The 25,585-nt window shown below is 36.6% G+C and overlaps 1 protein-coding gene across 3 annotated transcripts in view; it reads right to left on the minus strand.

Annotated features, from left to right (window-relative positions):
- Positions 1–258: 258 nt before the first annotated feature.
- Positions 259–25,585, minus strand: part of gramd4b (GRAM domain containing 4b) — a 32,223-nt gene continuing 6,896 nt past the window's right edge. Inside the window, exons 2-20 of one of the 3 annotated variants that reach the window (XM_079414273.1) lie at positions 24,749–24,956; positions 22,751–22,874; positions 11,922–12,042; positions 11,730–11,788; positions 10,536–10,671; positions 9,950–9,975; positions 9,693–9,784; positions 9,233–9,324; positions 8,927–8,975; positions 8,762–8,833; positions 8,613–8,656; positions 8,023–8,132; positions 7,761–7,915; positions 7,264–7,281; positions 5,182–5,329; positions 5,001–5,094; positions 4,673–4,763; positions 4,520–4,588; positions 259–3,316 (exon numbers count right to left, since the gene is read on the minus strand). In XM_079414273.1, coding sequence (XP_079270399.1) covers positions 3,200–3,316; positions 4,520–4,588; positions 4,673–4,763; positions 5,001–5,094; positions 5,182–5,329; positions 7,264–7,281; positions 7,761–7,915; positions 8,023–8,132; positions 8,613–8,656; positions 8,762–8,833; positions 8,927–8,975; positions 9,233–9,324; positions 9,693–9,784; positions 9,950–9,975; positions 10,536–10,671; positions 11,730–11,788; positions 11,922–12,042; positions 22,751–22,874; positions 24,749–24,956 — 1,825 coding nt within the window. In that variant the 3' untranslated portion in view covers positions 259–3,199. Of the gene's footprint in view, positions 3,317–4,519; positions 4,589–4,672; positions 4,764–5,000; positions 5,095–5,181; positions 5,330–7,263; positions 7,282–7,748; positions 7,916–8,022; positions 8,133–8,612; positions 8,657–8,761; positions 8,834–8,926; positions 8,976–9,232; positions 9,325–9,692; positions 9,785–9,949; positions 9,976–10,535; positions 10,672–11,729; positions 11,789–11,921; positions 12,043–22,750; positions 22,875–24,748; positions 24,957–25,585 lie in introns of all 3 variants that reach the window. The other 2 variants (XM_079414275.1, XM_079414274.1) reach the window with 2 other exon arrangements.

Consider the following 25,585-nt stretch of genomic DNA (forward strand, 5'->3'; position numbering starts at 1 on the left):
ATATCATCTATCTGAATAATTTGCTTAAATCTATAGCTTCCTTATAAGCATTAGAAGCATATACAGTAATGAAGACCCTCTACAAATCATGTTTACCCTTTTTAAAGCTACAAGTGATGCCCTCTAGTGAAACATCACTATCTGTGTGCACTCTGATATATCGGAACTTACATTTGTGTAAAGTTCATATGCATTTATTTCAATGTATAACACTGTTTAGCTATGCCTACAAGTGGAAAAAAATAGAAAACAAGCAATAAAGGTTACAAAGAACTCAAGATTTTATTTCTTCTCCAATGAGGAGTATTCAGAGGAAAGCAGGAACGAGTTTACCAGACATGTACATCCAGTGTAAATACAAATGTTCGATAAACAAACATCCAGTCACATTCAGCACATGAGATTCACTCGGAGTAATTTACGGTGGTTGTTCATTAAACCCAGTCGTCGTGGCCGTACCAAATGTGATTGTGTCAACTGTGCGTTACATCCAACTAAACAGATAATTGACTGAAACGTAAAACGACTTGAATAGGGAAATACACTGAGTGAAATAATACAACACCCCTCCATGCTATAGCCAACAGCTTCCAGGGAACAATAATCATTCTTAAAGCTGGATGAAGAATGTGTTATAATGCAAAATAGAATCAAATGTTTTCAACAAGGCATTTAAAATCCATGATTTTTTAGCTTCTTCAACAATCACCACAGGCAAAAAAAAAAAAAAAAAGAGGCTAATTTTCATGCCCCCATTGGTCCAGGGATCAAAATAGCCTTTTGTGGAACACAAATGTCTGTAAACAGAACTGTTCTGGGGCAGAAACAGAGCGCAAACAACAATACACATTTATTTGGCAAATGACAATCATTGGTGGTCAATTTTTCCACTTTAAGATTCAATAATTAATGGAATTTGTTTAGAAATCAATGTTAAAAGGTGAAATTAATAAACCAAGGCGCACTATTTATGCGTTTCACAAATACATACTTCTGCACAGACAATATTAGCATCATATTTATTCTAACTAAATGGTCTTCCTCCATTTAAGTGCCTATATATTTAGAAAGCCCAAAAGTGCTATTTTGTAAACTTGGTAAACAGCATCCAAGGAGTCCAGAGTCTAACCCCAACAGACACATACGGACTCAAAATGATCAAAAAGTGTCAAATTGCTCTAAAGAACACAAAATAAGGCAGAATAAGGCAGGTGAGAAACAAGGCTTAAAAGGAACACTCCACTTTTTTTGGAAATAGGCTCATTTTACAACTCCCCTAGAGTTAAACAGTTGAGTTTTACCGTTTTTGAACTCATTCAGCCGATCTCCGGGTCTGGCGGTAGCACTTTTAGCTTAGCTTAGCATAGATCATTGACTCGGATTAGACCATTAGCATCTCACTCAAAAATGACTAAAGAGAGTTTCGAGTTGCTGCACTCATGGTACGGCAGCAAATTTCCTTGATTATGAGAGTATAGTTCTTAGCCATTATCAGCCTAGAAAATCGCTGGTTATCTCTGTTTATCTCTAGGGGAGTTGTAAAATGAGTTGTAAAATTTCCAAAAAAAGTGGAGTGTTCCATTAAAACGGATAGACCAAATGAAAAAGCAACAGTGCAATTTAGTGCAGCACATTTTGAAATGCATAAAAATTTGAAAACCAAGAAAAGTGTTGGGGACCAATATGCCAAAAATCACGACGTACTATACGACTCTCCTCTCTTAAGAAAGAAAAGCCCTGCTTTAATTCCAAAAGGAGATTTTGAAGGCTGCATAGTCAAAAGTTACAAAATAAAAATGTTATGCATAAATGAGTAAAACAGTGTATTTGGAAGTAGTACTTTTATGTAGCATGTTAATTTTGCAGTTCGCCTATGCACACTTCATACCATAAAAAAATCATACCATACTACATCCATTACAGAAATTAGTCTGTGGTTCTTTTTAAGTAATTACATCTTATTTTGGGGTACAATATTAGTAAACAAAGACATTTCTCTAACCAGTGCCAACATATTCAAAAAGGCATTAAATACTTCAAAACCTCAGGGCTCAATGATGAGGAATGAGAATATCTTACCAAAACTAACTAATTCCGGTTTAGTTTGAAAAGTCCTTTATTTGTGCACATTTGTTTTATGGGTAAACCTGGTGATATTTTTGTGCTTTAAGTTGAAAAAAAAAGATTAAATGACAATTCTGTCATTATTTATGCACTCTGATGTTATTCCAAACTAGTATGAGTTTCTTAAATTAATATTCTGTATGACTTTGCTCTGCAGAATATAAATGATTTGACTTTCATTGAATGGACAAAAACATTTAAAAATTCTTTAAAAAAACATTTTCTTTTGCATCCCACAGAGGGAAAAAAGTCATACTGGTTTGGAACAACATGAGTGTGAGTAAATGGTAACAGTATTTTCATTTCTGGGTAAACTATCCCCTAAACAATTGACTTCCATTGTAAGGAAAAGAGCAGCTTGGACATTACAGCTTGGCCTAAATATCTTCTTTTGTGTTTTACGAGTTTAAAACAACATGAGGGAGAGTAAACGGTGAAATTGTTATTTTTATGTGCCCCACTCCTTTAAAATATGAGGTTGTTTCTAGTTAACACAAGTATCACAAATACTGAAGAGAAAATTGGCGCGCCCCAAGGAACAATGTGGCCGGCGGTTACGAGCTGCTTTGCGAATATGGATTTCATTTGACGGTTAAGTCTGTTCCTTTTCCCCCTAAATCACATCTAAAAGCTCTCAGCAACACTAGGCCAGCGGTGATGCAATTAAGTGAAAATGGCGGCAAGTTCAGAGACGGTTATATGGTCTGACTACACAAGGATCACACAAAGCCCTCCAAGAGACACAAAGGAGTACCAGCTCCTGTTCTGACACACAAGTAAGAAGCACAACGAACCCCTAACCTTATAAAACAAGACCCATCCTGATAAACACTTGTGTAAGATTATAGTTCGCTGTTTGAGAGAACATTATATAAAATACTCCTCCTAATACTCACGTAGAATCTAAAAGAGAATATGAAAAAGTTTCTTTGCGGTTTCTCCATTGTTTTGGGTTGGAGATGGGGTGGGCAACTTCTGGAAGCCACTGTCTCCGTATAGGGGTTTAGGATAGTGCTACATTAAGGTTAGGGCTGCCTTATGGACTACCTTATGTCATATGTTGATCCTGATGAGACTATGTCTCTGGGTTTGTCACTGTCGTAGCAGCTGTGGAATTCACGATCTTCATGTACTGAGTGTAAATGGCATCGAAGGCCTCGTCCCGATGAATCATGGCACCAAACACTAGAGGCTGTGGAAAAGACAAGTGACAATTCTTAGCTCGTGCTTTCACACTGAAGAATGTCTGACATCAGTACTGGGTTCATCTAGTTAGCCTGATGTAGAAAAATCATTTTAAGCCATCTTAAATGTGACAATTAACATCTTTGATTATGTCTCATATCATATAACATAACCAATGCTATTAATGCAGTTTCTCTTCAGTTATTTCAGATAGTGTGCAGGCTAAACAATTAGCCTACTTGCTGCTTCTTTAGCTACAGTGGTGAACAGCTGCTGCTAGTCATCACTGAGGGACTAGTGCTGATGACACAAATGTACCTTGATGTGGATCCAATAATAAAACGTGCAAAGGAACCTGGCTGGAAGAGGGGGTGGAATTGAACTTTGGTTCACAGCAAGTGACAATAACCTTGAAAAAACTTAATATCCTAATATTAAGAGCCAATTATATAATAAAAGTAAGAATACAGCAAAGAAAAAGTTACATGGCTAGATTTTCTATTTTAATTAATTTAATGAAACCTTTGTGCAAAGATACTCAAAGTTTTTAGTTTTTACTAAGAAAAGAGGTAAAGACTTTTACATTGTTACAAAAAAAATCTATTTCAAATAAAAGCTGCTCTTTAGAACTCTGTATTCATCAAAGAATCCTAAAAGTATTAAGCACAACAGTTTCCAACATTGAAAATAATACAAGTTCTTGAGCAGCATATTAGAATGATTTCTGAAGGATCATGTGACACTGAAGACTAGAGTAATGATGCTGAAAATTCAGCTTTGCCATCAGAGAAAAAAAAAATACATTTTTAAACATTGAAATACAAGACAAATCGTAATAATTTCACAATATTACTATTTTTCCTGTATTTATGATCCAATTAATTAAGCTTTGTAAATTAAAATTTTAAATATTTATATACATACACACGCACGCATATGTACACTCTAAAAAATGCTGGGTTAAATACAACCCAGCGCTGGCTAAAATATGGACGAACCCAGCGATTGGGTAGTTTAGACCCAGAGGTTGGGTTACTGCCCAGAAGTTTGGTTTAACATTTAACCCAATATTTAACCCAACCCAGCATGTGTTCTGTCCAATATTTACCCAGCACTGGGTTGTATTTAACCCAGCATTTGTATATATGCATGCACGCATACACACACACACACACACACACACACACACACACACAGAGATATGCAATACCTTTAAAGTGGATGGTGTTGTAATTGAGATCCCCATCCCAGATCCAGGCAATACTGACAACACTTTGTACTGTTAACAAGAGTGGAGAAATACAGTAATATACTAAACATTCAATAAACATCAACGAACATCAATAAAAAAAATCTGTAAGACCTTCTGAATATCCGTGATGTCTTGGAGCTTGATGACTTTATTTTTCTTCGAGGACGTTGCCCGGGAGCTGGAGCTCTCGAAACACAGGTAACTAAAAACACAAAACACATACTTTTATCACAAGGTACTATGCTGGCCTAACAAAGCCTATAGTTATTACACTTAAAGTACGACAAAACATTTACACCTTTGTTTGGAGAAAACGTAATTTGTAAATATTGCTATTTAATGCAATGTTGCTGATTCTGGAAAAGCCCCAAAAATGATTAATTTGCAAAACAGCAAAAAAATAAAAAATACTGCTATTTGAACATCTGAACATGCATACTTTTCTGTGACGTAGAGGACACCATTGCGGATATAGTCGGTTGGCATTTTTCTGTCCCTGTTGATCAAGCAACATCTCCACCCGTTCTCGCACACTGTGAATCAAATCACATTGTTTTACAGCTAAACAACAGCAAATACATATGAAAACTTTCATAGGCTAGTGCAGTTTCTCTTCCCACCTGACAGAGGGCGCTCATTCTCTGACAAGTTGAAGACTTCATGAAAAGGCCCTCTTTTGGTGTTGTAGGCCCGTCCGCTTTCCTCCTCACGGCCAATCCCGCATGACATCCCGGCCGACTGATTACCGCGCGCTACCACTGGCTGGATCTGTTGTGAAGATCAAGCGAAACGAGTGATTTAGGAGCAGGACATGCAAGTACAACCCCAGAACTGCAAGGTTCCTGTGTGCCAGTGAAGGATCAATGCTATCCTTGAACACCTAACCAGATAAAGAACAGAATTGATCCTCGATCAGCACTTGAGGGCCCCAACAGCAGCACCCATGTGGGGGAAGCTTGTCAACCGTTATTAAACCAGTGTGTGTTATTGAGCCAAGCAGCAGTGGTGACCTAGCAGAGTGAATGATGGTCAGTGTCTCAGCTGCATGTGGACTCCTGAGATCAGCTGGTGCCAGATTCAGTTCTCTGGGTTGGATGCCAAACAGTAGCAAGGGATGCCTGGAGGGTGCTGAGGACCAGTGCAAAGCTCAAAGCCGGAGTTAAACAGCCACTTATCATAGGTGTTACCACTCACCAACACATTACCAAGATATTAGTTTATTTATGCGTTAAGAAGTTTGGGGCTGAACAAGACAGATGTCATTTGAGAAAGACTTATGGGCATTTCTTCAACTATGGGCACTTTTAGGTCGATTTTCCTCAAAATGAACAGAAGAACTTTTTGTTATATACAAATACATATATTATTTTAAATTTAAATGAATAAATCATTCAAATCTAGAAACTTTGCAATGCTATCATGATTTATTTTGGCTATATTCTTATTTGCTTGTGAATAGATTTTATTGTTTTAAATTAAAATATAATAGTATTATATAAAAATAAAAAACATTAAAAATAATTAAAAAACAAAATCTTAGCATGGCAATAAATAATAAAGATTAAAAATTGTTGTTGTTGGAATACATTTAAATACAATTTAAAATTAAATCCTTGATACATTATTATTATTACTGATAAAAATATACTGAAAAAACTATTTTAACATCTATTTGTCTTACTAACACCAATACAAATACTACTACTAATAATAATCATATAAAGAACAAAATGAAGCCATTTTATACATTATGTAAAAAATTGATAAAATCTCCTGTTAATCATGCATGTCTAATTCGTTGGTAGAAAAATTATATAAATTACTATTTGCTAAACATACAAGTCAAGTGGCCACAGTTAAAGAAACACCCTTATATTTGCAGAAAACTATTCTTCATCGTGCATAGATTTGACTTGTCTGCAAATACATCTGTAAAAGAAATGCTGACTAACTCTGACACAACTTGACTAAAATGCAGCTTATTCAAGGCCAGCGCTCAAACATGACAAAAACCTGGATCCAACATTACTTAAATATCAACCATACTGAAAGTAAATGTATGCATACTTAATTTCTAATATAATTAATCTGATCTCTACTTAAGCAACTGTAAACTAGCTTAAATAAAAACGACACTGTGGCCACACCAGAAGAGCCAAGCTTTTCAGAGTTTCTAGACACCTACACAAGACATTATATAATCAAGTGGAAAAAAATCTGAAAGTTGTGTATGAATACAGAGATGATTGTTGCCTTTTATTTCTCAACAAATGTCTCCATAAAGTTTCTAAAATAGGTATGTGAAAGCTTGACTTCTCTGATGTAGTCAATGCTTCAAAATACTATTAGGCCTTTTATAATACTACGGTATACTACAGTAGAGAAACTCTCAGATATAAACCCAGCATGTCACACACACACACACACACTCAGAATATCTACACTATCTGTCTGATGACGATGGATCAAAAACATCTTGGTATTTTTCTTTACATTCTTGTCGACTTTTTGGACAAATTACTGAGAAGATGCATTATCAAATCAACAGTTTTTGATCCAATTGCCAACAGATGTTTTCATTGTCATATTGCATATTCCTGACAACACACACACACACATATATAAACACACATACGCAGGACCAGCCATTGGTGGCAAACACAGGCACTGTTGTCAAACCATAGGCCACACTAGATCCCTACCTTTTCAAACCCAGACAGCTGAGAGAGGAAAAATAACAGAATAAACATGTGACAGACCATCACACAAACCAAAATCCTACCATTAATTAACTTTATGTATCCTCTGTTGCCTGACTTAAAAAAAAAACAAATCATGCACACACCTCCATTGTGTTTATTTATTATTTTTTGTTTTATTTCTTTTAAAATCTCATTTGGCATTATATTTAACTGATTTGAGATGTATGTTACTAGTACCAAGGTAAAACTCTTATTCTATATAAACTCTAATCCTATGTAATATATAGTAACAGTATTCTTATTGCCATCTTGGCCAAGTCACTCTTGAACAGGAGTTGTATCCTAGCTAAATGAAGGCAACTAACTACAAGAGGAAATCTTTATTCATTTTCAGTCATAACTGACGAGTTCCTCCTCACAAAGAGACAAAGAGGAATCAGGATTAATATTTTACAAGCTTTTCGAGTGGGAACAATGAAGCGCGCAGTTTCACTCACCCGTCTGCTCACAGTGGCATTGTTACGCTCTTTGAGTTGTGGGTCTGTGGGTAAATTGGTCCATACAATGTAGGGTGTGTCATACTTGTCCCTCAGTTTGGGGCAGCTTTTGAAGATGAAGTCGATGATGAAGAATTTGATGCCGGCATAGACACCTACAAATATTGCATATAACAACAGGTGAAAATTAGAGACTTGAGCCCCCCCCCAAAAAAAACAACAAAACTGAATTTGTTGTCACGTGTCAAACTGAATTTCTCACCAATCATGAAGCCCATGAGTTTATATGGCAGCAAACAGGAAGCGATGAAGGCCACCCACAAACCAACATACAGTTTCTGTGTGATTTCAGGCTGCACCCACATGAACAGGCTGCAATGAAAACATTCATATGTACCACAATCATAAACACAGTACATATATGCATGTAAATATATATGTAATTAATCTTATCAAAATCATGGCATGCATATTTTATATTAATTATATATTATTTTAATTTATATGAAATTCATTACAATCTATAATAGTATTTATTTTCACAATAGTGAAAGTAAAGCCAAAATATTTTTACTAAAAAAAAAAAAAGTTTTTTTTTTTTTTTTTTTTAAAGTAATCTAGTCAATTAAACAATTTACAAAAGGAAATTAAACTTGCTCTCATTTAATTTTTTGGGGGGGGAATTTATACAACATTAAACAATAAAATAATGTAAAAATATAATATAAAACTACACAAGTTAAAAAGTTTGTATTGAATCAGCTCAAAAGAATTAAAAGCAGAACCGAATGACGTCTCAACCATTACACAGTCATGCCACCTGTTCCACATCTCAATATCTAACATACTCACTTTTTAATCTTTTCCAATACGTCTGCCATCTTTCCAAATAGATTCTGTGAAAACACATCACTTGTGCGTCAACAGCTTTGTGTGTGAAGCAAAGCAAAAGGTGTCTGTATTACACGATCACAGCTAGAACAAGGCTACAAATCCCTTACCTGTGCTTTCTGTGCAACATCCAACACCAACTGAAACTTCTCTGAGACTGTAAGATCTTCCTTTGGAGGTTCCTAATAAAAACAACAAAGCATTAAGGATTTTTTTTTTCCAGGAAATACTGTAACAAAATGATGTTAATGATTCAGAATGAGGCTTATATTTACCACTGGTTCGGAGACCTCAGGCACAATACTCCACTGTATCCTCCAACCTCTAAAAAATACAGACCAGAAGAGCTTGAAGTCCATTTTTACATTATAGGATTTAAATGTAACTTATTTTTTTTTCAATGCAATGGCAAAACAATACATTTCAACATCTCTTTTTAAATGATTTGTTAACTGCATTTAATAAATAATTTTAGGCTAAATAATAATTAAAGGGATATATAATTATAATGCCATTCAACTAGCACATGGGTTTGTGAACTAGTTGTGAACTGAACCAGTGATAGATTATGTTGGACGTACTTTGCTATGAGGTAATTCAAGGACAACCGCAGAATGGCTAAAAATAGAAACATGGGAATAACCCAGCCATGCCAGGCAGCATTCATATAGATCTGTGGAAAAGATGAGGGAAGAAGACAATAAAATGAAGGACGGCATGTCAAGGCCATGTTAAAACCATGTCAGCCACCATACAGAAAAAAAAAGTGGTGGCACTAGTCATCTACTCTTTTGTATTTTAAAATTAGTCAACTTTTATCACACTGACCTACTAAACATTAAACGGTGTAACTGGTCACGTATTACTTTAACCCGAGGCAGGGCTTTTCCGTGACTGGTGATGTACAGATAACAATGAGCTTGGCGACATGTGTTCTTTGTTTTCATTATGGTAGTAAAAGACACTTTGGACCGGGTGGCTACATAAACATGATAAACAGTGATGAATAATGTTTGAGGGGTTTGTGTGGGTTGTGCTCACAATAAAGGCGATGGCTGACGTGTAGACAGAGTGCCAGCTGGATAAGGCAGAAAGGTTCCTCATGAAGTTAGTTACAGGCTTAGCACCCCGTTCTGAAAACACACACACACACATAGACCAGAACACAGTCAGTTTCATGATGTGACGGGAATTCAAACAGAGGCTAATTGGGAATTAAAATGGGGCTGTAATCAGTTAAAATATCTAGTGCTATGGCTTGGAGGGAGTTTTCTGGGATGCGGAATGAAAACACTCACTGAGTCGTCTCATATTTTCAGTTAATCTGCAAAGAGGAGAAAAGAAAATTAATTATTTAATGAGACCCGTTGGGAGGGTGAAATTATAAAGCCAGAAATAGCAGGAAAATCGAGAGTCTAAGCTGGGCTCTACAGTAGAGGCTGGAAAAAATATGTTAGTTTTCTTTTCATAAAAATCACAGTTAACTGAATTATAAATTATTCAATTCTCAAATTTACCATTCCATTTTTTTTTATTTTATAAAAAGGTTTAAAACAAACTTTTTAAAAAACATTATTTTTTTACTCATGCCTTTCATTTTTTAAATGCAAAAACATAAATAATAGCAGAAATATACAAATTATATGATTTAATTTTATTATATTATAAAATGAAAGGAATGGGTCTGTCCAGGGTTCATTTTTGTTTAAGTCTGGTGTACCTCTCTCATAAAAATACTTCCTTAAAATACACCATGAATTACAGAGCACAATATAACTGGAATGACCCATCCATGGCTTGAATGGTTCTCTGTTCAACCTTTCTTCAAAATCTGTAAATTATTAATCTAAACAAACCAAATGAGGCTTTGTTTGGGCTGGTTACCTTTTAGCACTTAGTGGTTCCTCAGTCTCGACTGTATTTTCCTCAGGCTGAAAGCGGAAATCTTCGATATAAACACCAAAGCGCTCATAAAGCCATTTCCACAGTCGAGAGCTTAAGGTCTCCTTCTGTTTGTCCCCTATCAGTTCACAAACAGTGCAAAACCTCAATGAAACAGATTCAAAACATGAGCATCTACTACCTAAAATGACTATAATATTGTCAGAAATCAAATTGTGCATTACCACAAACATTCATTCAAGAATTGCTCAAAAGGGACACTACTAGTGCAGAGAGATATTTAGGTTTTAAGAATGGTGTCCAAATGAAAAGGGGATGTTGGGAATGTTTAATTACAGGTAAAATTAAATATGAATGCTGTACACTAAATTATAAAATTTGACAAAATATCTGAAGCATGAATGAAAGCGATTGCCAAAAGCTAAATCCTCTATCAATCAGCTGAAGTGATGGATAAATTATAATCATGCTCCTCAAATGAACTACAGAATAAGGACACTGGTTCTCATTCACTATAAAGTGTTCTTAACCACACAGTGCAAAACCGCCACACAATTTCAGGCAGAACAGATGTGTTTGCAATTCAATTTGTTCTTCTCGTTCTAATGTTGATGAATCCGGATTATTCTGAATGAGGGACTGTGTGTCCACAGCTAGTAATTACACATCCAAACCATCTCTATGTGAGAACACACACACACACACACAGCAAGAGTAAAGCCAAATGTGTCACTCTCAAAACCAGATGACACACATATACATCTTATTTAGGTCTAGACATGCGATCATGTTTTGGACCATTCAATATTACTCAATGCATTCACCAATAAAAGCCTGCATTTTTATGCTTATTACAATATAATGCATATTATTTTTGTTACTCGGGCATAAGTCTTATTGTAGTGTCACTTAGTTGTTCATTTTCTAATAATACTGTGTATATAAAAATCTATTCACCTTATGTAGCTTTACTTTGCTAAATAGCCTATATGCATATTAGTACTTTGTTAGAGAATAAAAGAGATGAATGTGTTGAAAAACAACAACGTGAATAATGAATAAGCCTGTAGGGGTTAAAACAACAACAGGCAAAAGTGAAAGTGATAACATATTGCTTTTAGAGATTACAATTTCTATATGAATGTGCGAGTGCGTCTCATATGAACCGAGCTTTACCTGTTCCATTGACAGAAGGGACTTGTGGTTTTGGAGGTGGAGGTGGTGAATCTTCTAGTCTGGACCAAGCACACATATTGCTTTACTTGCAGTATTAACAACAAATAAATACATAAGTAACTAAAAGTGAACATAATGTAGCCAAATGTAGTTGTGGGAATCCTTACTGTGGAAGAGCATCACCTCTCATACCTGGATCTGAGAATTTCATTCATTTTCTGCTCAAGATCGACTCTTTTTGATTTCTCTTTCTCCAGCTCCTGCTTCAGAGTCTCAACATTTGTCTCCTCTCGGAGCTTCCTCAACTCCTCCTCTGTGGGCAATACACAAAGAAAAACATTTTGTTTAAATGCATGACTGAAAGACTGGAGAGACTGCTGTCGACTTCAGGAAACATACATCAGCAGTGGCGTGGTTTCACTGGAAATGTTCAGCATGTTTGAGGTTTCTATGTCACAGACATCAAATACACAAGTGAAAGAAAGATTAGCCAGCTGATTGTTGTTGCAAAATAAACCCTGACAGCATGATCAAGAATCTTGTATTTCTTGATCATGCTGTTATTTTGTTATTGTTATTTTGCAATGATGACTGGCTAAATGTACTTTATATAGCTTATACGCCTCTGCATATAAACAAACAAACATTAAATACTGATTTTATATCTATGAAAAGAAAGACCGCAGAGTGATGAATGCACCATTATAAAATTTATCTGACATCACATTGGTGCAATTGCCCAATAAGAAGATAATTTGATCATATCAACATCCAAATGTCAATCCAAATAACTAAAGTAAAAAATAAAAAAAATGCTTTCATGATGATACAACACTGTATAATGATAATCAGCGCATTTCCGCCCCACATTTCCTGTGCCAGATGTGGGAAAAATTCATGGCAATGCAAATTATGGTAAAATGTGTTATAACCAAAAAACATGAAAAACAAAAGCAAACAAAATGAAACCAAACTGAACTAAATCAAAACATGAAAAAACAACATGAAAAATTAATAAGCCTGTAGGAGTCAAAACAACAACAGACAAAAGGGAAAATGATAAACCAAACCAAAAAAAAAGTCTAAATAAAAAAAAAAAAAAAAAAATCAAACATCAAAACAAAAAAAATAAATAAATAAAAACCACCAAAACAAAACAAACAAAAAAAAAGACAAAAAGGTAAATAAAAAGAAAACAAAAAACCAACAACAAAACAAAAATAACAGCAAAAATGATTTTAAGCTGCTGAAAGCATTTTTAAATACCGCAAAAAGAATAAAATCTCTGTACTCAACAAATATTAATCAGAGTGCAGCCAGAGCGCATTCGTCACTCAGAAAACAAAGAGCTGGCCTCCTGCCACTTTAAATTACACTTAATCAAAACCCTTTCAATATGCTGTCATAATAAGAAAAAGCTAATGACTAAACATGACCGTAACAGAGATGTTTGCCATTCTGCCAATAACAGAATTCAAATTTTGTGGAAACCCGTTGTGCTTTCTGCAGAATCCTGTAGTTGCAGGGCTACACAAGGCCTACACAAGACCAATAACATCGCAAAGACGACAAAATTAAGTGGTCTCACAGGACAGGACGCTCAGCAGAACAGCCAAAGGAGGATCTGAAAGACAGTGCAGGACAGATTGTTCTTTATCTAACAAAAGGTAAAATATATTACATTGTAACACTCCTAAAAAAAACACCTTCACAGCATGTTTTCTGAAAACAGTTTTCTGCCTCTCGACTCTCATGCACAAACACAACAGTCCTGATCGCGTAGTTTTTCCACCTGCCCTCTATCGCATACAATACCTGCCTCAAGGTTGCCTGGAACACAAGCCCATCTTCATCTATAATTCAGCGGTCCCTGCGTCTCCCGCTGAGGTGCTATAGTCATGATAAAGACCCCCTGCCGCTGACTCAAGGTGTGCTAAAGAGAAGACATCTGAATCCAGATGATCAGTGCAGACCCCAGGGGCTGATGGCTAAACCCGGAGCTAGCAGTCAACAAGCTGTTTCACAATATTAAAACAATAGACAAATTCTAATCTAAAAAAAATCTAATCTCTCATCTGCTGCTTTACTTAGCCTGTTCAGAGGGTTAAGCAACTAAAAAGCATGCAAATTAACATTTTTCCAGTTGGATGCCAAAATTTTTATTAGTATAATAATTAAAAAGACTATAATACATATTGTGTGATAAGCGGAGTAATGAGAAAAAGATATGACTAAATGTAATGGAATAAGATGAAAATAAAGACATTTATGACCATGCTTGTATATAACCTGCACACTTTTTTCTAGATTTTCTATGCCAATTGAGGGGGAAATTGACTAGAACAGATGTCATGAAAAAATGTGTTAAACCACACACGCGCACACATCTAACAAAAAACAAAAAAATGAATCAAAACAACAAAAAACTAAACCAAAAAGAAACTATTGAAATGTGTTAAACAAAACACACACACACAAACACAACAAAAAACAAATTCACAAAAACTAAATAAACATAAGTTTAATAAAATTATTCAAAACTGCTGTACAAGGCTTAAAATATCACAGAAAGAGAGGTTATGAGAAACCACACATACATATACATATTTTATAATATGTAAAATAATTAACCACAGAACACTTACAGAAATCCTAATCTCCTGTTACATGTTGTGCAAGGGAAATGTTTAGGAGCTTTACATGAATAATCCTTTTGGGAGCATTTGCTAGATTTGTGCTATTGTGTGAGCTTTGTACGCTCTGGTACGCAACCTCACTTTCTACAGTCAGTGAAATGTGGCAGAAATAATCATGTAAGCAGTTATTAATCCTTGCTATGCTTGAAGCTCAAAACATATTTTTGTTGCAACAGATCATGAAACACTGGACTCAAACAGCACTTACTGTAAACTTAAGGGTAACTAACTGTAAACTAACAACCCTGCAGATCAACAGGGAAATGTAATAAAACCTCAGTGCAACAAAATAGTGTTTAAACATTAAGGAGCTGCTTAAATCACACTGTACTTTGGCTACTTTTACACTCAGGTTCAAGGTGAGGGTGTCATTTTCTGTGCCAATAGTAGCACCAAAGACAGTGGGGGAAAAAAACTATTTTATTTTTTGATTTAAATAAACTCAGATTTCTTTGTCAAATTATTAAATCATGTTCACTGCGTTTGCCAGATTCCTTTCTTCACTGAAGCTGTGTGCTGTCTGGCTGACACAGGAAACTTGGGCCTCAGTTCACACTAACTTGGTAAAGCAGACAAGGCTTGATCGCATCTGAGATGGCCTGAGTGGTGGCCGCACAAGAGTGGTAATGTGGATGTATCCTCTCTCACACACAGCACACGTATCCACCTGCATGTATTTGTGCACACACACACACACACACACACATCTATAGGTTCAGTCGTTTAAAATTAATTTTTATTTAAATATCCTTTGTCATTTGCATTTATTTTGGGTTTAGTTTAATAACCACATGAAACAAACAATATTCATTAGTTCTTTATTGTTAGGTTTTCATATGTTTACATTTAACCCATCTTATATACATCGTTGCTGATTTGGAGTGCACACAAATTAGTTGCGTTGTATCTGTTACTTACATTTGTGTCTATTTTGAGTTTAAGTTTACCGGAGATGTGTGGCGATCTTCAGACATGGTCCGCTGCAGCTGTATCCTGGCTTGACGAAATTTGGAGTCCAGGCAGGACATACCATTTACTGAGGTTGCCCGGGGAAGGAGAGAAAGATTATTTCTTTATCAATTGATTTATTTAGTTGTACATTTATGATATAATTATATTTTGTTTTTCTTTATCTTGATTGAAGGTGTTTCTCTGTTTGATTTAATTTGGATTTATTTAATGTTATATGTTGAATGTAAAGTTTGTTGCTTTCCCTCTTAATTTCTAATGGGCCCATCTTTCCCTTTATAAGCTGTTGCTTTGTGCATTTGTGAAGTCAGTTTTTAGTTTTTGGTTAGTTTCCGTCTGAATGGTTTGACTTTATTTTCTTTTTGTTTGTTGGTTTCTTTTGTTGTATGATTTATGAGTTTGTAAAGTTCAAATAAAGACCCATTTTCTAGTGGAAAGCTTGTGTTCCTTATTCCTGACTTCTCGGTCCCTCACAGCATCTAAAGGCCCATCTACATCAAAGAAATTAAGCATATGAAAGCCTTGCTGACTGACAGCATCCTTTGCACAATTAGCCTCTGCCAAAAAGACCATGGACACAATAGTGGAGGCTACACAAAACCAAAGCTAGCTCATCATACAGTCATCTGATTAACATTAGTGTGAGAAAACACTGCAATGAATGCCCTTTATAATTGACAATGTGTATATTTGTATTATATTCTGACCGTGGAGGGAGTCAATAGCTGTCGACAACTCTATTATAAAACGGAGACAGCTGCAGCTTCTAAAGTGGTCACATCATATGATTCAAGATCAGTGACATGAAGGATGAGAAGCATGAAATCTGCCTTATGATCTTATAACTGTTTGTTACTGGCCACTATACCAACATCTCAAGATTCATGCTACTCAAGATCACTGCTTAAAAGCTCTTTGGACTTAACTTTATAGGCGTAATGGTTTTTATACTGTACAAACCGTATTTTCTATCGCCCTACACCAACCCTACACCTAAACTTACCCTTTACAGTAAACTTTGTGCATTTTTACTTTCTCGAAGAAAAACTCACTCTGTGTGATTTATAAGCATTTTGAAATATGGAGACATGGGGCAATGTCCTCATAAGTCACCTTCTTGTAATACCCATGTCATACCCATTATACAAATGCATGTCCTCATTTGTCACAAAAACACACACACACACACAAAATACGCATGCGCTGATTTGTGACTGTGTTTTGAGTTTGAGCTCCATCAAATTGATTCTTTATCGTCTATTTTCTATCTTAAAAACAATTTTATACACTATCATTTTTGTTTCTATAACGTGTGAATATATCCCCTATAGCATTCTAAAACAAAACCAATCAGAGCACCTTATCACCAGTTTTATTTTGATTTCTCAAGTCTGCTATTAGCTTATAGCCCGTTAGCATGGCTGCCGCTAACCTCGCTTAGATTGCTAATACTCTATTCACACACATTACCATTGTTTCACTGTTACTTGCTTAAATGGCAGATTTGTGTCTACCTCTGAGTGCAGGTGAGGACACATTCGAGCTGCATTCGGTATAGCTGAAGCTGGAGGTCGTAGAGAAGCAGATCCGCGACCTGGTGGAGAAGCAGGCCCAGCTGAGAGCGGAGAGCGGCGCTGGAAACATCCCGGGCTGACGCTCACAAGTCCGGGGTAAGTATACAGCACACTGCTAACACTCCCACCACCTCTACTCCATGTATTTCTCTGCACAGGCCCTGTGCACCCAGGACGCGATCTTCCCAGATGTCCTTCACTCTGGACCCTGGGTGCACCAGCAGCGGAAGACGCGAGCCAGGCCCTGGGCGCCGACCTCTCCCTCTCCGCCGCCTACGGTCTTCGAGATCTCCACCTGGAACCGCTTCGCTCCCCTCCGCGAGACGGAACGCGACGCTGTGATCGTCGGAGACTCCATCGTCCGGCACGTCCATGCTACGTTAGCTGAAGGTAAAGTGAACACTCACCGTTTCTCCGGTGCTCATGTTCTTGATGTTTCTGTGCAGATACCCGCGATCCTGAAGGGCGACGAGAGCGTCGGTGCTGTCGTGCTGCACACGGGGGTTAGCGACACCAAGCTGCGGCAGACAGAGACACTGAAGAGGGACTTCAGGAGCCTGAGATGGTACGCAGCACATCGCCCGCAACGACGATCATCGTGTCAGGACCGCTTCCCACGTATTGACAAGGACACGAAAGGTTCAGTAGACTGTTTGCTTTAAAGGAATGGTTATTGTCATGGTGTAAAGAACAGAAACTGCTCTTTGTTAATGATTGGAGTCTTTTCTGGGAGCGTCCTAGGCTTTTTCGTGATGATGGCCTGTATCCCAGCAGAGTCGGAGCAGAACTCCTGTCGGACAACATCTCCAGGACGCTACGCTCCATATGACTAGTAAGCCAATTCTCAAATAACTGCTGAGATGACTTTTGTTCTACCCACTAAATGATAGAAGTACTTGCGTTGTCCAATCTATACAGACTGTGTCTGTTCCCCGAATAGCGAGGTCAAAATATAAATTTAATGCAGGATCTAGAAAAAAATCTGATCGTGATTAAACCAGAAAAATGCAAAATAAATGAACAAAAACAATTTTTAAAGCTTGGGCTCCTAAACATTAGATCACTCGCACCCACAGCAGTTATTGTAAGTGAAATTATCACAGATAATAATTCTGATGTACTCTGCCTGACTGAAACCTAGCTTAAACCAAATTAATATTTTAGTCTAAATAAGTCTATTCCACCAAGCTACTGTTATAAACATGAGCCCCGTCAGACTGGTCGTGGCGGTGGTGTTGCAACAATATATAGTGATATTCTCAATGTGTAACGCATTCAAAATATTTCTGCTTAATGTTACACTGTTAGATATGCAAAAGAAATCTCTCCGATCTCTTGCTCTGGCTACTGTGTATAGACTGCCAGGGCCATATACAGATTTCCTAAAAGAATTTGCAGATTTCCTCTCAGATCTATTGGTTAATGTTGATAAAGTGCTACTTGTCAGAGATTTTAACATTCAAGTTGATAATAAAAAAGATGCGCTAGGACTTGCGTTTACTGACCTAATAAACTCTTTTGGAGTCAAGGAAAATGTCACTGGGCCCACTCATTGTTTTAATCATACGCTAGTTTTAATTATATCGCATGGAATTGATCTTACCGATATAGATATCGTACCTCAAAGTGATGTTACTGATCATTTCCTTGTATCGTGCATGCTGTGCATTACTGATATTAATTATATGGCTCCGCGTTATCATCCGGGCAGAACTATTGTTCCAGCCACCAAAGACAGATTCACAAATAACCTGCCTGATTTCAGTCAAAGTCAAAAATCTGGGTGTTATATTAGACAGCAACTTGTCCTTTGAAAATCATATTTCCCATGTTAAACAGCATTCGTCCATCTTAGAAACATTGCCAAGCTTCGAAACATGCTACCTGTTTCTGATGCAGAAAAGCTAGTTCATGCATTCATGACCTCTAGACTGGACTATTGTAATGCACTGCTAGGTGGTTGTCCTGCATCTTCAATAAACAAGCTACAGATAGTCCAAAATACAGCGGCTAGAGTTCTTACCAGGTCAAGAAAATATGATCATATTACCCCAATTTTACAGTCTCTGCACTGGCTACCTATTAAGTTCCGTATAACTTACATAAAATATTATTACTTGCCTATAAGGCCCTAAATGGTTTAGCTCCTGCGTACCTAACTCGTCTTCTACCACGCTACAATCCAACCCGCTCCCTAAGGTCGCAAAACTCTGGACTTTTGGTAGTACCTAGGATAGCAAAGTCCACTAAAGGAGGTAGAGCTTTTTCAAATTTGGCTCCCAAACTCTGGAATAGCCTTCCTGATAATGTTCGGTGTTCAGATACACTTTCTCTGTTTAAATCTAGATTAAAGACACATCTCTTTAGCCAAGCATTCACATAATGCATTTTATAATCTTGTACTGCAGTTATATCTGATCAAATGTACACTATTATTATTCTTTAGCTTGGGTTGAACAAATCATCTTTTGCTTAGACGGAACAGCAGCTACGCTAATTATGTCTCTATTTGTTTCTCTGTTTCTGCCATTAACATCCCATGGTAACTAGGAATTACAGAAGCTTCAGTCTGGATCCAACCTTAAATGATCTGAGATGACCGAACACCTGAGGAAAGATGATGCCAACCCCTCAGAGGACCTCAGAGGATGCCAATGCTCAGACAACATACAGAATTACCAAATTTTGCCATAAGTTAAATATATTAAGGTTCTGCAATATATAAATATATTGTGGAAACTTAATTTCCTGTAGAGCTGCTTTGCAACGATTTGTATCGTAAAAAGCAATATACAAATAATCTTGAACTTGAAATATATAAATACAGATTATACGGTTGTGGATTTTCTTATTTACATTTACCATTGCCTTTTTTTCTACTGTTCCTATCATAGAGCTGTGATCCATTTTTGGGTCAAAACCCACTGATCTACAGGACAGTTCAGATGTGAAAAAGCAGGTTACAAAACTCTTACAACATCTCATAAGCCTGAAGCACTGCTTTGAATCACCTCTACGCTCTTTTGCTAACTCAAAGACAGTGATTCATCAGGTTTTGTCTTTTTTTCTAAAATAGGGAGGCTTCAGTTGCATAACAAACTATTAATAAGTCAAGTCTGCTTTTATGGACAGCAACAGTTTGGCGGTCCCGATCTGACCTTTTGCTGCTTTTGCAGTGCTTGAGGGCAATGAGCACATACACACACTCACACTCTCACACACACACATACAAATACAAACATAGGCTCTAAAAATAGACCAGACACTCCCAACCTCGTAATACACATCTAATGTTCAGTTTAAACCCATATAATGAATAGGGAAATTGAATTATGTGGTGCGCAAGATTAAAAAAAAAAAAAAATGTGAAGTGACATACTGCCAAGTATGGTGACCCATACTCGGAATTCGTGCTCTGCATTTAACCCATCCAACGTGCACACACACATAGCAGTGAACACACACACACCGTGAACACACACCCGGAGCAGTGGGCAGCCATTTATGCTGCGGCGCCCGGGGAGCAGTTGAGGGTTCGGTGCCTTGCTCAAGGGCACCTCAGTCGTGGTTTTTTGAGGGTGGAGAGAGCGCTGGACATTCACTCCACCCACCTACAATCCCTGCCGGCCCGAGACTCGAACCCACAACCTTTGGATTACGAGTCCGACTCTCTAACCATTAGGCCACGACTTCCCCCATAATATCAGACATCAACAATCTAAAAAAAAAGAAAAAAAAAAAAAAAGAAGAAAAAAGTATGCTGGATCTGTTGTGTGTCTGTGTCCCAGTATTCCCCATGTTACAGCATGGGGAGCAAATATCCCCACTAATACCAGTCAATTTCAACCTTGTGGGCACATTTTTTGGTCCCCATGAGGAAAACAGTTAAAAATGCATAAAGTTTTATGCTTTAGGGGTAGGGTTAGGATAAGGGGATAGCAAATACAGTTTGCACAGTGTAAAAACCATTATGACTATGAAGAGTCCCCATAAAATATGAAAACCAGTGTGAGTGAGTGAGTGAGTGAGTGAGTGAGACCCAGTGGAGAGCTAATCTCTATTTCTGAGATTCTCACTAATTGAGAAGTGGTACAGGTCAGAGGATCAGCAGTAGACATGGTGGGTTTATCGCTGTAAGGTGCATACAGCTCCAGCATTAATGAGAGTGATCTCACTGCACTGCTCAGGGAGATAAACCGACACACCGTGAGCGATCGCCTATTTAGCTTGTGATATTACAGATCTGCAGGCCTGAGAGGACAAATCACTTTTTCCTGAAGAGCTGTTTCTATCAAATTCTGGATATGCAAGTTAAAAGTTCATTTTGAAACATCTGAGAACATGTTCATTTAATATAATAGCTTGATTCCAAAGCATTTAAAGATATCATAGGAGTGGTTTTAGGTAAGCAATTCTTAAAATAACAAAAATTATAATTAAGATAATAATATTATTTTATTTTAGTTATTTATTTATTTTTGGTTACATTTAAAAATCACAGCCTGGCCAATGAACATTAATTAGGTAAAGCATTTCAAATGTATCATTGGTTTGTTCATTAGGAAGCAATCCAAGAATCCATTGCAACAAGCTCAGCTGGGAAAAAAAACCCCGAAAAACATTGAAGGTGATGGAATGTGTTAAGTGAAATGCTGACTGTAAACAGATTTGTATTTTATTAGATACATTTAAACTAAAAGTATACTATATTTATAAATAATTAATGTTTTATTAAGGTAAATTATTAATTTTGAAGTGAATAGGATAAATATTTAATTTAATAGACATCACCATACTTTCCAAAGTTTGTTTAAATACGCAAATGAGGCATTATCTAACTAAATATGCACTTTGTGTTTAAATGCAATTTGAACACATTTCTAGAATGGAAATCTAAACGTTTAATAAATCCAGGTTCAAAATTCTTGCCAAAAGAGTTAAAGATTTTATTTATTTTATTACTCCAATCAAAAAAATAAATTCACCATTTAAACAAAAACCTTATTTAGAGAAAATGGCCTTTAAAGATATGTATTGTAATTGCAAATAAAGTATAATTACTGTTAACCCCCCCACACCACACACCACACACACACACACACACACACATTTAAATGTGTGTTTTGGATGTTTTCTTTTCACTAGTCTGAAAGAAGTCAAGTTATGAAAGCAAAATAGCACGTCAAAAATGATGTTTTTGGAAAAAGAAAAGATTTTAGCCTGTAGTGTCTCGCCTTAAAAGCAAATATTTACAACAATTATAATACACTTTAATAAAATTATATACTTGAATATTTAGAATTATAAAATTATGTATTTTATGTACTGTATATACAAATTAGATTTTTGTATTTATTTTATTTTTATAATATAATTTTTATACTGCATGCATTTTTAATACAATGAAATTATTTAATTATTATTTTTTATTAAATTTAAGTCACAGTCTGGCTCATGAATATTAATTAGTAATCAGTTAAAATCAGCCCAGACGTTCTAACCGATTTGCTGAAAGTGGCCTCTAACCATTTTAGAAACACTGCTCACTTCCACTTTCGTTGAGTCCACTCACGCAACCAGTCCCATGACAGTTAACATACAGACAGAATCAGACCTTATAGCACAATGCCTCAAATGACAATGGCACCATGACAGGCTATAAAATCTGACAGGAAAAAAAATTAAAAATCAGCAACAGAGCAGGATGTTTATCTAAGGAGCTGTGATAATCATTTAGAAAGATGTAACCATGTAAAATAAGTATGCTGTGGAAATTACTCACGAAGAAAGTGCTTTTCCAGTAAGGCTATCTCCAGGTGACCTTTGACCTCATTAAGTCGGTCGGCATCACTCATCTTGTAGTCCTGGATGGAAGCAGCAGACATGGTGAGAGTCCCTGAACCAGCCTGGAAACAGAAAATATGAGAAGCTTAGAAGTTCATAAAGGCTGACAGCAATGACAACATTAAATAGCTGTTAAGGTTCAATTAAACATCAGAATGATCGTCTAACAGACATTCTCTTTAATCGAACAATACTGAATATGGTCACGTTACAGTCTAATATATGAGAGTCCATTAGCATCTGTGGCTCCAGCCTGCCAGAGACATTACAGCATCGTCTTCACAGAGGTTCAGCATAACCAGGATTGGACAAATCACCAACCGGACGTCAGTGCGGCAGCAGTAACCATAGTGACCAGCTCACGAGCTCACAGAGACACAACAGATCTCTTAGGTGAGCTTTCCCGTGCTTATCAAATTAGGTGCAGCAAATGCAATTTCTTTGAAAATGTGCTTGGACGAGGCTGCCCTATATAAAAGCCCGCAATAACATCACTTTGTCTGAACTTGGATTCCAATCAGTTCTTTTCCTGTAAAATGTCATGCAAAACGCTAAAGGTCAGTGCCAAACACAGGGTGGCGTCAGAAACAAACGAGCACAAAAAAAGATAGTGTAGCTTTACAAAGATTGTTTTTAAGACTAGGGCCTGTGAAGTCTGTGGATGTGAAAGACAGAGGGCAATCTCAGCTGTAACAACAGGAAGAGGTCATTTATACAGAACGAAATACACTGAAGTAAATGGATGTTTGGGCTGAAACTCTTGGGAATCTGGCTGTTTGCCTCTTAATACAAGCCATAGAACAGAAACTAAATGCAGGCTAGAAGCGAGTCACTGGAATACATGTTTTTTTTTTTTTTTTATTGCTACTATTATTAATAATATTACTCTGAGTATCTGTTCGTAAAACTCAAAGGAATATTTGATTGATATTCACATTTCTATATAAACCCCAGTTATAAATAAATATATATTAGTTATGCATTAACAGTGGAAGTCTATGGGAAACTATTGCATGGTAGCCTACAGACTTCCACTGTAAATCACATAACTATTTGTTTTATTTGATTTTTTAAATGTTATTATTCTGCACTCCCATTGTAAACAAATTGTCAGAAAAGGTGAAACCTCATCCACAACCAATTTCATTTCACATGACATTTTCATCAAAACAGGAGATTCAAATGAAAATAAATTAAGAATGGGACTTTTATTTTGACAGTTTTACCAACCTGGGATTCATTGGATGGTGAAAAGTGGGCGTTACAGAATAATATATACCAGAATAATAACAGTGATAGGAATACTGAGTAAATTTACTGGCTTGGATATTTCAATCTCGTTTAGCAAAATTAATTAATTACCTTTTTTCCTCCAAGTCATTTCGTTCATTTGAGCAGAATAAATCAAATGTTAAATTTTGGATAGCCAAATTTTCCAAACATCTGCTTGTAATAACATTACGGTGAAAAAAAGTGACAGAAATTCACAACTTTATAAAAGGTAAGAAATAAAGTAAAATAAGCCCACAAATGCAATGTTTATTAACTGTTACAGTAAAAAGCTAAAAGCTAAAAGCTAACTACCCACTTGTTTCAAACATTTGAGAATTATGACTAATTAATTATAACTAATTTCTCTATCCAATACAATATAGATGGGCTGTCACGTCATGTGAAAAACGAACAAAAGAGATTCAGGCCAGGGAAGAAATTTGGAAATTAAGTAAATTATGTTTTCTTGTTGAACTGAATGGCTTTCTATAACTGGCGTTACAAAATCTTCAAAATAGAGGTTAACATTTTTCACAATCTTATCGCATCTCTACATTTTTCTACTGAGACAAACACAACCGCATTTTTAAAAACAAAATGCATTCAGCACTTTCTGACAGATTCTCCCATGATATTTCCCACAGATGAAAAAAACGTCACTTACAGGGTCTCGCTGCTCTTCTGTTTCTTTGATGGAGCTCCGGTGTTTTACTGGGACGTCGTCATTACATTCACTGTCAGATGCATTGGGGGACTCGGCAAGGTCCAGGAACTCATCTCGCTTCGGTCCTCTGAACCTTATCTTATCCAATCGCTTTAGCATGTTCAACACAGAGACCCGTGTCTTTATCTTAACATGGCGGGTGGCAACCCTGTAAGGACAAAAGCGGCTTTTGAAACTGTGCAGCAATGAAGAAATGTTGCACAACTGCACAACACATCTGGATAAATATATCATTTAGTTTTTTCATTTCTTAAATTGCACACGTTGAAAAAGAAAAGTACCATAAAATAAATATTTACACTATTTTAAAGGTAAAACATACTTTATTTAGTATGCTATCTTATTGTCCAAGTCAAACCTAGCAGTGGAGTAAGACAAAGCCAGCCATTCTTGGCAAAAGTAGTCAGCTCGGGAATAATGTGCAACTGACAGTCACTCGCTTGCACAATAATAGTCTCTCTGCACCGGGTGTTGAGGCCTGTGAACTGTAGAGGCAATAATGGGCCGCTTGAACTGGCTGTGAGAAATTGGTACAATCTCAAAGAGATCAGCTGATGTCAGACTAGTGTGGTGCAGGACCCTGTTCTGTACAGTATGTAGGTCAGAGAGGCCCCATGATCCTCACGGTCATTTCGGCTCATAGCGAGACCCCTGTACACAGCAGATTGTGACGATTTGATGCATGAGGAAAACCAGACATTGATTTCAAACTTTTCCGGTCTAAAAATTATTGTTACTCACCTCCATGTCGTTCCAAATCTGTATGACTTCCAATTT

Source organism: Barbus barbus, assembly GCF_936440315.1.
Source record: "Barbus barbus genome assembly, chromosome: 50".
NCBI classification, from domain to species: Eukaryota; Metazoa; Chordata; class Actinopteri; order Cypriniformes; family Cyprinidae; genus Barbus; species Barbus barbus.